This window comes from Acipenser ruthenus, chromosome 2 (genome assembly GCF_902713425.1).
Source record: "Acipenser ruthenus chromosome 2, fAciRut3.2 maternal haplotype, whole genome shotgun sequence".
Classification (NCBI taxonomy): domain Eukaryota; kingdom Metazoa; phylum Chordata; class Actinopteri; order Acipenseriformes; family Acipenseridae; genus Acipenser; species Acipenser ruthenus.
In genome coordinates this window covers 104,801,003-104,813,142 of record NC_081190.1, presented here as the reverse complement: position 1 = coordinate 104,813,142, position 12,140 = coordinate 104,801,003, and the positions used below count along the sequence as shown (strand labels likewise).

At 38.5% G+C, this 12,140-nt stretch overlaps 1 protein-coding gene across 1 annotated transcript; it reads left to right on the top strand.

Annotated features, from left to right (window-relative positions):
* Window positions 1–1,254: 1,254 nt before the first annotated feature.
* On the top strand, window positions 1,255–7,503 carry LOC131705367 (uncharacterized). Its single transcript, XM_059007813.1, has 5 exons — window positions 1,255–1,596; window positions 1,875–1,916; window positions 2,380–2,715; window positions 3,689–3,811; window positions 7,087–7,503. Exons 1-5 carry the CDS (start codon window positions 1,320–1,322, stop codon window positions 7,128–7,130), a joined length of 822 nt encoding a protein of 273 aa, XP_058863796.1. The 5' UTR covers window positions 1,255–1,319; the 3' UTR covers window positions 7,131–7,503.
* Window positions 7,504–12,140: the final 4,637 nt, after the last annotated feature.

Below are 12,140 nucleotides of genomic sequence, written 5' to 3'. Positions count from 1 at the left end.
AGCCAGTCTTCTAGTGCAGGCGGAGCGGAGAGGTCGAGTGGGGGTGTAGGGAGAGATGAGGGTCTGGAGGTAGCTGGGTGCAGTCTGATCAAGGCATCTGTAGGCTAGTACAAGAGTCTTGAACTGGATGCGAGCGGTGATCGGGAGCCAGTGGAGCGAGCGGAGTAGTGGAGTAGCGTGGGCGAAGCGAGGTAGAGAGAACACCAGGCGAGCAGCAGAGTTCTGGATGAGCTGGAGCGGACGGGTGGCGGACGCAGGGAGGCCAGCCAGGAGGGAGTTGCAGTAGTCTAGGCGGGAGAGTACCAGGGCCTGGACCAGGAGCTGGGTAGCATAGTTGGTGAGGAAGGGTCGGATTCTTCGGATGTTGCTCAGGAAGAATCTGCAAGTGCGTGCCAGAGTGGAGATGTGCTGGGAATAAGAGAGGCAGGGGTCCAGGGTGACTCCAAGGTTCATCACATGATTATTAAGTAATATTTTACTCTTTCATACATGATTTTGCTTGTGTCTAACAACTGACGATTCATTTCACCAGGACATCACGTAACATCAATAACACCTTCGTAAAAGCTGTGTGACACTGTATAACTGTGCAAAACCTTTAATAATCACTTCGAAAACCAGCCAAAAGTATTCAATCCTTGATAACAAAACAAGCAAAAAAAGCGTGAAAACACATTGATGTATTTCGTAATTTTAGATTTGTTGGGTAACAGTTACTATTATTATCGTTATAAAAGTTTGTATTTGGCAAATTTTTAAAACCAATGTGGTGATAGCAGTGACATAATTACTCCCATGAAAGCCGTGCGATTAAACATTATAATTCTGTCTGTTGCACCAACCAACAGTTCGTTTAGACTTAATTCTGTGTGTTGTGGATATGCAAGTGCATGTGAATAAAGCCATTTCTGTGGATTCAAGTACAATATTTATTTAACAATACATATACAGCTGCGACTGAAGAAAATAGACGAAAGGTCAGCTTAGTTAACATTGCTAGGTAAAACTGGGACAATTTGGCCTCTATGTTTAGATGGTGGAGGTTGAGCCTTAATATTTCAGAAACCTCAATAAAAAGTTTCCTATCAAATACAACTTTGTCAAAGGTTTTACGTTCCATCTGGTTAGTTGTAGATAGAAATGTTGATTGTTTATGTGCTCTGCTATTTTTTGATGTGTGTGGTATACTGGTTTAAAGCAGTAATGTTTTTTACATGATTTAAAATCTTTTTTTTCCCCCCATAATAGGAACAGTAGGAGAAATAATTATCACACAGTCTCCTCTGTCAATAACAGCTACAGAGGGACAAGAAGTTCGGATGTTTTGTTCTTGGAAAACACAGGATGAAGTTCAGCAAATAAGAGTAGAATGGTGTAAAGTTAATCAATCTAGACAAGAGCTGTTGCATCCACTCTTCATGAATGGAATCAAGCATTGTATAACAGACGAATCTGCCGAGCTGACAGTTGGCAGTGTCACCCAGAGCGATGCGGGATCATACTACTGCAAAGTAACGGTCGAAATACCTTCTCTGAGAAGAGGACAGAGTGAAGCAGCGGTGCTATCAATACGAGGAAACAATAGGAAAAGTAAAGGTTAGGAAAATATCTTCATAGTCTTTTATGTTTCTAATACTAAAACAATAGGTTAAAATGTGTTACTACGTTTACACCAAACATAACATAAAAATAAATGTTAAGAATTATTGATGAAAAAATATGAAATTCTTGATAGTGGCCGTTCATGTTTCACTTGGTAGGACTCAATAAGTATTGCTACATACTTCTTGAAACATCGAAACAGTGAAATCATAACTAAAGTGTGTTTCTTGTCTGATCAGCATAAATTCATCTTCCTATTCCTTGACTTTCAGGTGATAAATTTAATAAGACAGATAAAATATTTAACAAGGAAGGTAAGCTAATTTATTTAATTATTTATGTAGAGTGTCACCAATCTGAACCAATTGGAAATGGACCCTGTGTAGAATAGTGATTTGAACGGAGTATGGATCATAATCTGTAACACACAGAAAGTTTCTTGTCATGTCTTAGATTTCTTGGTTTTATGGTACTTCTATTTAATCAAAAATCAGTAATTTTGATTTGATTCAAAATAAATGTTTTACACACCATCCTAGGAACACGATGATCAGGCTTTGTTTCTTCAGCTGCTATCAGCCTGCATTTCATTATGATAGAACAGTTTGGGTAATAGGTTTGTTCAGACTACTGGGGTTCTAGTTAGATCTTCTACTGTATTAGTCACATATATTTCCAAGAATAAATCACGTTGATGGAAAAAAACACCACGTTTCCTTGTAGAGGTTAGGCAATCGGTCACAGTCACTTTACAAACTTTAAATTACTTCTTCACAGGGGCCAAGCAAAATATAACTATCTCCCAGTTTCCTTTGAGTATAACCGCTGTAGAGGGGGAATCGGTTGAGATACATTGCTCCTGGGAAGGTGTTGAAGAAGCTGGGCAAATGCAAGTGGAATGGGGGAAGGATGAAAGAACAATCCTAACTTCGTTCAAAGAGCAGATGATATTGTTTAGAAGCCAAGTCAATTACTGTACGAAAGCTACTTCTGCTACGATGACAATTCACAAGCTCACCAAACAAGATGCAGGAACGTACTACTGCAGGACAAGAAGAGGGCAAGGTGGTGGAACAGTCCTATCGGTTCATGGGAAAACACAGAAAAGTGAAGGTCAGTTTTTTATGTTAAGTTTATTTTTATTTAAAGGGCTTTAGAAAAGACTGATCCCGCATAGGCAATATTTGAAAAGTTAAATAGAGTAGCTGATGTAACTTCAAAAGCAAAACTTGGTATATACCTAGTAAACCTTTCTAAACTGTAGCCAGCATTACGTACTGTGTTACATATACAGAGACTGTGTTCAACATAAATGAAGCTTAATTTGCCTTAGTTTGATAATTTTAATAAATCAGATTTAGATCAAATATATCTAGCAAACTGGATTTTTTAAAATGTAATTTAAATGCCTTTGGCTTTCTTTTTGAAATGATGAATGTACAGCAGACTAATTAATCCAAACTAGCTGGAACTGGACCCTGTTCAAATTAATGATTTGTTCACAGTACTGATAGTAAAATATTAAATTAATTGTTATTTGTTTTATGTTTTGTGAGTTATAGTTCATCAAAAAAATCAGTAATGATCATTTAAATAAAAAATCCAGAATACTACCCACACTAGAAATGTGATACTGTAGTTTTGTTCTGCAGTTGCTATCGGAACGCGGTTTAGACTGCATTAGTAACATATTTCTAAGACAAAACCATCTGGATCGAACAATACGGTTTCCTCAGAGTCACATCAATCAGTCATATTCACTCTGTGTAAACAGGCTTTTCAGATAAGCTGATAAAAGTAACTATTTTCTTCACAATGCACAATATACGTTTTGGGGTGTGTTAAACTGTTTTCCTATTGTAATATACTCGGGTATTTTGCTTTTAAGAGTGGGAGAGGTCCAAATTAAAGGAAGCTGGAAATTAAGTTAATTATGAAATTATTTAATATTGGTAATCCAGGCCTTCAATCTTGTTTATTTTTAATATACATGAAATATGTGATTGTACTGTAGAAAGGTTTGATTGTTGGATGTTAATAATCCAAATACAACTTCTACTGACTTGTATCATGATTCTTTGTTCAGATGTTTCCGATACAGCTTCTGTTTATGAGTTGACAGCCATAGTATACCTGCTGAGATCTCTTCCCTTTCTGGCTCTTCTGGCTGCAGTTTTCTACTTAACTAGAGGGAAAAAGAAAACATCAGGTACATTATTAACACAGTAAACTGCTTCTGTTTTTTATAATAAATGCTGAAATTGACTGTAGGACTTCAGCCACATCCCTCGATTTAACTGGTATTTATTTATTTGCTTGTTTGTTTGTTTATTTTATATTTAAGCACCTTAACATAATCCCTAAAGGATATCAGTTCTGTTTTAAAAATCTCTATTTTTTTCCTCCTCCTCCATTATGTTTCTGAATCTTTTCATAGCTATGTTTTAGTCAACAAGTGCACAGTTTTGCTTGTTTTGTTTAGTTTTTGTTTATTTAGATTTTGCTTTGCATATGTGCAATGGCGTTGGCAGATGTCAAGTACAGAAGTGACAGGATAAACCACAGTGATTTCCATTACATGAGAGTAGATGTTAAAATGTCATGCTGATTTGAACTCGCCTCTCGCCAAGATAAGCACCAACTAAGAAGTAGCTTTACAGTAAACTAATGTGATCCATCTGCATCTCCATCAATTTGCATTTCTTTCCATCTGATGATGTAGATATCCTTCTGCCTGGTGTTGATGGCTGAAGTGTAATGCTGGCTCCAGGGATCAGCTTATTTTGCCTCCCCAGCGCACAGCACACACAACAGCTGCGATGCTGGCTCCGGGATCACTCCCCAGTGCATCAGCACGACAATCTGCTGTAGCTAACTTGGGTGCGATGCATCAGGTTTTAATCATGAATGTTTTTCTTGCACGTGGGGTCTTCAAGTGGGCACCTTCCGTCCTCTGTTTCGTCGACTAGCCCACGACAAGAGGGCTCGACGGTGATTCTGGCGTCCCAGCATCACCCCCCTCCGTCCCCCACTCAACTCAGCCCAGCTTACTTACCCGTACATCAGCGTTGCTTTCTTTCTATTGTGCTTGAGATCCCCAGCCAAAATCTTTCTGTCTCAACCACAGCCAATTGCTGCTCGTTTCTGCTGCTTCAGATAAGTTCTTAACTGTGCGACGCAACTCTTGGCTACTGAACCCGACATCTCTGAGAAACCGGGTTGTAGAGTGTGCCACAAATCCTCGACAACCCACCTCCACTGGGAAATCCGGACTCTCCATCCTCGCTGTTCCGCTTCAGCAGCTAGTTGTGCATATCGACGTTTCTTCCTCTTACGCCTCATCCACAGCATTCTCCCATGGCACTGTTAACTCTACCAGATGAACAAGGCGTGCTGATCCAGACCACAAGACAATGTCTGGCTGAAGGTTAGTGGTGACAATCTCAGGTGGAAAAATAAGCCGTTGACCAACATCTGCCAGCATTTTCCAGTCTCTAGCAGCTTCCAGTTGTCCTGGGCGAGGATTGATTTTAACAACTTTTCTTCGCGGTTGCTCTCCTGGATGGAGGAATGTTGTCTTTTGTGTGTAATGCTTTGATGGAACTGGTGGCAACTTATTGATCATGTTACGCTTGTCTTTCAATGCTAAGGCCAAACATTGCAGCACCTGGTCATGGTGCCAAGTAAACTGTTCTTGGCTAAGACCCACCTTACATCCTGTCAAAATGTGCCTTAATGTTGCAGGTGATGAACACAAAGGACATGAGGGATCCTCACCCACCAAAAGGTTTAGGTTATGTGGTGATGGGAGAACATCATATGTTGATCTGATGAGGAAACTGATCCTGCTCTGTTCCATTGTCCATAGGTCTTGCCAGCCGATCTTGCGTTGTTCCACATTCTCCCATCTCATCCATTCTCCCTGCTTGGCCTGGGAAATGGCCTTTACACACCTCATCCTCTCCTCTTGCTTTTGGACCTTGTTGACTACCAGTTTCCTCCGTTGAGCTGGGGTTGCCTTGAGCCGTGTAGGAGGAGCTGAACTGAGACCAAGACCCCCTCTTCCATGTTGAACTTGCCCCATGATATCACCGATTTGAAGGGCAGCTTTTGCATCTTCCACGGCTTTCTTTTCCACCCACTTTCTTCCAGTTTTCAACACAGGTGCATTTGTCGCGTGAATCTACTAATGTCATTCCCAGTCAGACCTTGGCGCACTTAAACTCCTCGGTTAGAGCAAAGACTGGTAGCTGCAGTATTCCTTTACCATAATGTCCCACTCTGCTGAGGCAGTGTGGAACTCCCAACCATTTCCTGACATATGAACTTATTAAAGCTTCCAGCTTAACCTGTTGTCAAAAAACCGTACAGAGTCAGTGGCCACAGCAGCCTTGGCAGTAGACCAGACTGAAAGCACCAGAGTTTCAGTTTGCCCACTAAAGCGCTGCTGTCTATGCTCTTCAACCCTTCCACTGCTTGTTGTCTAACTTCTCCCACATGAACTGTGTTCTTTAGATCCCTTTCGTACCATCTCCCAAGAATTTTCACTGGCTTCTCAGACACTGTTGGTATTGCATCACCATTAATGTAGAACCATTTATCTACTACTTTACCTTTTAATTACAGAGATGCTCATTGATTTAGTGGGCTTGAATTCCATTTGTGCCCATTCGATGTTATTGGTTAATAACCGATTAGTGCAGGCTACTGTTGTAGTCATCGTTGTCATGTCATCCATGTATGCTCGAATTGGTGGTAGTCGCATTCCAGAAGCCAAGCGCTCTCCTCCCACTACCCATTTTGATGCCCTAATAATTACTTCCATTGCTATGGTAAAAGCCAGTGGAGAAATGGAGTATCCTGCCATTATTCCAACTTCTAGGCATTGCCATGTAGTGCTGAATTCTGAAGTTGAAAAACAAAATTGCAAAGCAGTGACTTGATTGCAAGTACTGTATCCTTGTGAAAGTAGCAGGCTGATTAACTCAAATTACAAATTCACTGGCTGCCAAAACTGAGCTGTGCAGCATGGTTTGCAGTAGACATAGGACAACATACACTGTACCCAAAGCTTGAATTGTGTTAAGAAGGCAACATGATAATAATTTAGGAACATTACCTGGAATGCAATGATATTCACTGTGTGACTTTTAATGTAGATCCAAAGTCTATTAGCTCACTCTCGAGCCAGTATGTAACAATATAAATTCACAGTAAATTAGAGAAAATCACAGGCAAGCTTAAAACAGACAGTTGCTTAAGAAACAGTAATAGTTTCAAACTTGTTTTTGTAGTATCACCTTTTGGTTCCTTTTTCAATTACTTGAATATTATTATTTTGATATAGTCTGTAGCCTGAATACGATAGCCCTCCGATCATCAAGCATCTTATCTTGGTTTCCAAAAAGTGAGACCTTTGTGGGTTCAAGTACTGTTAGCTTCAAATAACAATTAGATGTAATCTTTTTTTTTTTTAATCAGCAGCTTATCAACGGGAGGTTTCCAGTCGAAGTTTCACAGAACCATGAAGAAAATGAGTCTGCTACAGTAGATCCCATCTCAGAATAGAGGGACATTCACCCCTGCGTGTATTTGCTTGTCAAATTCTATGGCTGTAGAACAGTTAAGGTTTTTAAAGATGAGTTCAAGGTGTAGCGTATTACTGTAAAGTTTATTACCTTGTAAACCATGTTGAAAATATCAGCTACCTGTTTTAATTTGTTGTTTTGTTTCCTGGTCTGTAAGAAGTCAGTTTAAAAAATGACTGTATTAGAACTATTGCCTGTTGACACATATTTCTAAAAACATCAGCATAAATTATAAAGACAATTTGAGCACTTCAGTGTGTATGGTGCACCAATGTTCCTTGTTCGTCTGGTTTCCATGGCAATGGTTCTACACCCCATGCCTTATATAAAGAATAAAAAAAGCTTTTTAAATCAGACCCTTTGTTCTCATAATTTTATCAAGTCAAATGGTGATAAAGGTTTTATGTTTAGAGTTACACATTCAACAGTGTTACTTAGCAAATGTGAATACAAAGGAAAGGTTAAGAAGAACGGTATGATGGTGTTCTCTAAAAACCACAACATAAAAATAGAAAACAATGCACTGGGCCCTTGCTTGGTTAAAGTGTTGATGCCTATCTAATGAGAAAGGTAATAACCACTTCTCTTTGTGTTTCTTCTCAGCAGGCCTTCTTTTCAAAGAATTTCTTTTTAGAAATGGGGCTCATTATATGTAATGTGTTCAGTGGTGTTCTTCTCTGCAGGCACCCATACCCCAAGTCTAGATTCCAAGTAGAGTTCACCACATTCTGCTTTGTTAAAATTCTGCTATAAAGAAGCAAATATGAGCATTTTATTTTTAATCTGCAGACAACAGCATTATTTAAAAAAAAAAAAAAAAACATTTCTGTGATCTTCGATCTAACTAAAAGTGGCTGTGTGGCTTTGAAGAGAAGAGAAGGGGAGTGGGGGCAGATTTATTGTCGACTAAGGCAGCCACAGTTTGTGCTATGAATCCTCAGAAAACTGTTGATTTGTCAGTGAAAGTCAGAACAATTCAATAGAACAGCTAACCATCATTTCAACAATTAGTTAATTATAGTATTACACATTTCAAATGTAACACTTGAAAAGGGGGCTTACGATTTAAATTTAGAATTTATTGTTAAAGTAAAGTAATACAATTATACATTAACGTAATAAAAAAAAAAATACATAGGCCTATATACAATTATTATTATTATTATTATTTATTTCTTAGCAAGCGCCCTTATCCAGGGCGACTTACAATAGTAAGCAAATACATTTCAATTACAAATTCACTTCCACATAAACACCACCCACCTTCAAATTTCTATTTCCCATGTCTTCTGGACAAGTTCAAGAACAACAGCAATTTCATCATTAGTGGGATTTCTAACTTAAACTCCGAGGAACTCATGATGACAACGTTACCCACAATATGAGAGACAAACATTTTAACGTTTAAACTAGACATAACAAAAGAGTAAAAAAACAAATTCAACGTCCAAATTCACAAACAATTAAATCTCATTATCGAACAAGTATCAATTAGGAAGAAATGTTTTCAGTGGCCTAAGGGCACTCGAAACAGTGAATAATGTTTACATATTGTACTTCTGTATTGCCACTCATAAAAATACAGTGTAGATATTAGGGCTGCTCCGATTAACAGATTAATCGGGGCGATTAATCAACTAATGAACTGCTGGAACGGGCGTTAATATGAATAAAATAGCACACGATTTCATAATTGGTAATTGTGCTGCTGTGACAGATATATATGTAAAAAAAAAAGTCTGCATCGAGATAACAGACGGGTGCCAACATTCTTTGGAAGTAAACAACGAAACGTTTCAACGTATTATGTAAGTACTAGTACAGCTGTGTGCAATTTAACTTATGTGTTCTCCTTTTCAGTTTTAGTGTCATTTATTTGAGCAAATGAAAACAACCTGTAGATTTTTTTGTTTGTTTTATTGTAAACCCGCAATGCACTTGGAAATTACCCGAAAATAATGCACATCTGTAGTGCACTAATATGCCTACTGAGTAACTTTCTAAACAATTAGTTTCTATTTAAACAGAGATCTTTTCAATGTTGAAACGGGAGTTCCTAGGAATAAAATAGCACAAGATTTCGGAATTGCAATGCGCAGCTGTGACATAAAAAAAAGTCTGCATCAGAGATAGTATATGTGGATGTCGACAGTTTCTTCGGATACAAACAACGAAACAACGAAACACATTAACGAAACAACGAAACACATTAACAATATTATTGTGCAGGACCCGCTTTAAGACTGTTGCCTTTATTTTCAATGTGCACCGATTAATCAACTAATGCCCATAAATTAACCGGTCACATATTTTCATCAAGTGACAGCCCTATAAAATATCTAAATTACGTTCATATATTTTGTATTTAATTATTATTTCTCAATCCTACAATGCAAAACTTTTGACCATAGCTGTACTGAATTATTTTGTCCAGCTCCGAAGCCAGAATGAAAAGATTAGTGAAAACAGAATCCAAACATTAGTGGTTAACAATATAGATGCTATTTTATAATGAGAACTTTAAAACATTGCTCCTTGTTATGTTTTAGTGGACTCTGAGGCAGGACAGCAGATAGACATCAGATTCCTCCTCAGGTTGGAATTTCCAAAAATGAGTATGGAGGCTGTGCCCCCTGTAAAAACAGAAACAGCAAAAGCCGCAAAGTCCTGAATCAAAGCGAAGTTGCTGATAAAAAATCTGCTCATGAGGACCAAGAAGAGAACAGTGTCACAGAGCAAGTAGATAATGACCAGACAGGTGATCATTATGGAGATCCTGATTTGGGCCTGCAAAGCTGGGGAAGATGAGGAAGAAGATGAAGGAATGTCAGAAGAACTGCTTCTTTCCATCCTCTTAATGTGATGGCGCAGGTACAGCACGATCCGGACACAGGCGTACACCATGATGCCTGCAGGCAGGAAGAGCAACAGGAACCCACTGAAGATCAGAATCCCAATGGGGATATTATTTTGGATGGTCTTATTGCAGGATGACTGTGAAAGATTTCCGTTGCTTTCCGAGATGTTTGTTTGGTAGAACTGAATAGACAAAATGTTAGGGATGCTCAAGACACAGCTGTAGATGAAAATGATGACTAGAAAGGTGAAAGTCAGGACTGAGATATTACGCTTCAGTCTGATGAAGAAGGCATTGGGAACGCTGATAATCTTCACCAGATAAAAGATACATAGCCAGGTAGTGAACCAAAAGCTGCATGACCCTGTGACCATGAAAGAATACATTATACACGTGTACCCTGTGTTCCCAATGAGGCAGTCCAAGTGCAAGACCTTCATCACAAACCACAGAAAGCCAAACAGATCCAGCAGCAAGTTGGCAACTGCGATGCATGAGATTGTAATTTCTCCAGCAAGGACGGAACCCTGCTTCTCTCTCGCTCCCCCTTTTACTCTACAAAAGTGCCAGACATTACTGCTGAGGATGAATGCATTACCAGCAACCCCCAAACATGCCAATAGTCCATCACCAACCAACTTAACCAAGACAACGGGCGTCATCGCTGCTGTATGTTAGATATGTTGAGATCTGCTTTCTGTCTCTATCTTTCCCTCTCAGTCATTAATTCATAAGTGTCTGTGTATCCTCCTAGCTTGGCTTTTTCTCTTTTTTTTAGCAAGGCAAATTTGACATGCTCTTGTGAAATAGTTGGGAGAATGGTTAGTGTTTAATATTTATTAAATGGATGAATGGATCAGTGATAAACAAACAAGTCATGGTATCTTGCCACCAACATGCAGTATAAAACAGGTAAACACCTTCAAGGAAAATGCATTAGTTATAGTCAAATAAAATATGAGGCCAAGATGATGTAGTGCATATTTATGAAGATATAATATTTAACATTAATACATCAATATCCTAGGTAACACCCCCTCTATGATAATCTACAAACATTAGTTAATATTAATTTTTTAATATACAGGACGATGCCTTCACTATGCAATTAGTATTTCAATATAAAACTAGGGTTTCAGTCCTTCACATTTCTTATAAAATTATATTTACAATTCCATTATTTGATTTCTCAAATCTCAAAAGAACTATGAACACAGAAAATATGAGGTTAAGTTATAAAAATATGCTTTCCAGTTTGAAGACCAAGAGAGGTTAACCAGTCAAATAACAAAGTCAATAAAGTAACATTTAAAGTTCACATTTATTATTATTATTATTTATTTCTTAACAGACACCCTTCTCCAGGGCAACTTAAAGTTGTTACAACATGTCACATTATAGATTACAATACAAATGTGCTTATAAGAGTAAATTCCATTAATAGCAAGTAGTAGGTACAATAAATGGATAAGAATGATTTCAAATAAGAGCAATTACAAAAGAGCAAAATCAAGTAAGGCAGTGGCATAGCTAGGGGGGTGGTGTTAGGGTTTTGAACCCCCCCCCCCCCCCACCACCAAAATTCATTATTCAACGACGTGGGAGAGAAAAATGTCGGCCAACTGCGACACTGTAAACCCCCGTCCCAACCAATATAAGCTCTGACCAGTGAGCTGTTTGCTTCACTGCCTGCCTAAGCACACTTAAATAAATAAGTCGAACACAGAGATTCTGTGATTGGACAGAGTCCTGTCATTTTTCACCAGATTCAGCCTTAGTCTCTTGATTGGACAACGCGTGTGCACAAACTGTTCAACTGACGTGCGATGAGACATCCAAGTCGAAGATTAATTTAGAAATTATGGAATCGGGGGACGGGCAAAAATACAAAATATAATTGCCGACTCTTAAATGAATGCTTTTAACAGTGCATTTGAAGATATGTATGGAAATGGTTATTGCAGCCTTTGGAAAATAAGGTACAATGAAATTAATTTAAATCTGGTTCATTGTTTACAAACCATGCACAAAAGCGCCTTCTTTGGCCACAACATCGCATTTCATTTAGAATTTACTGAAATGTTTCTGTAAGT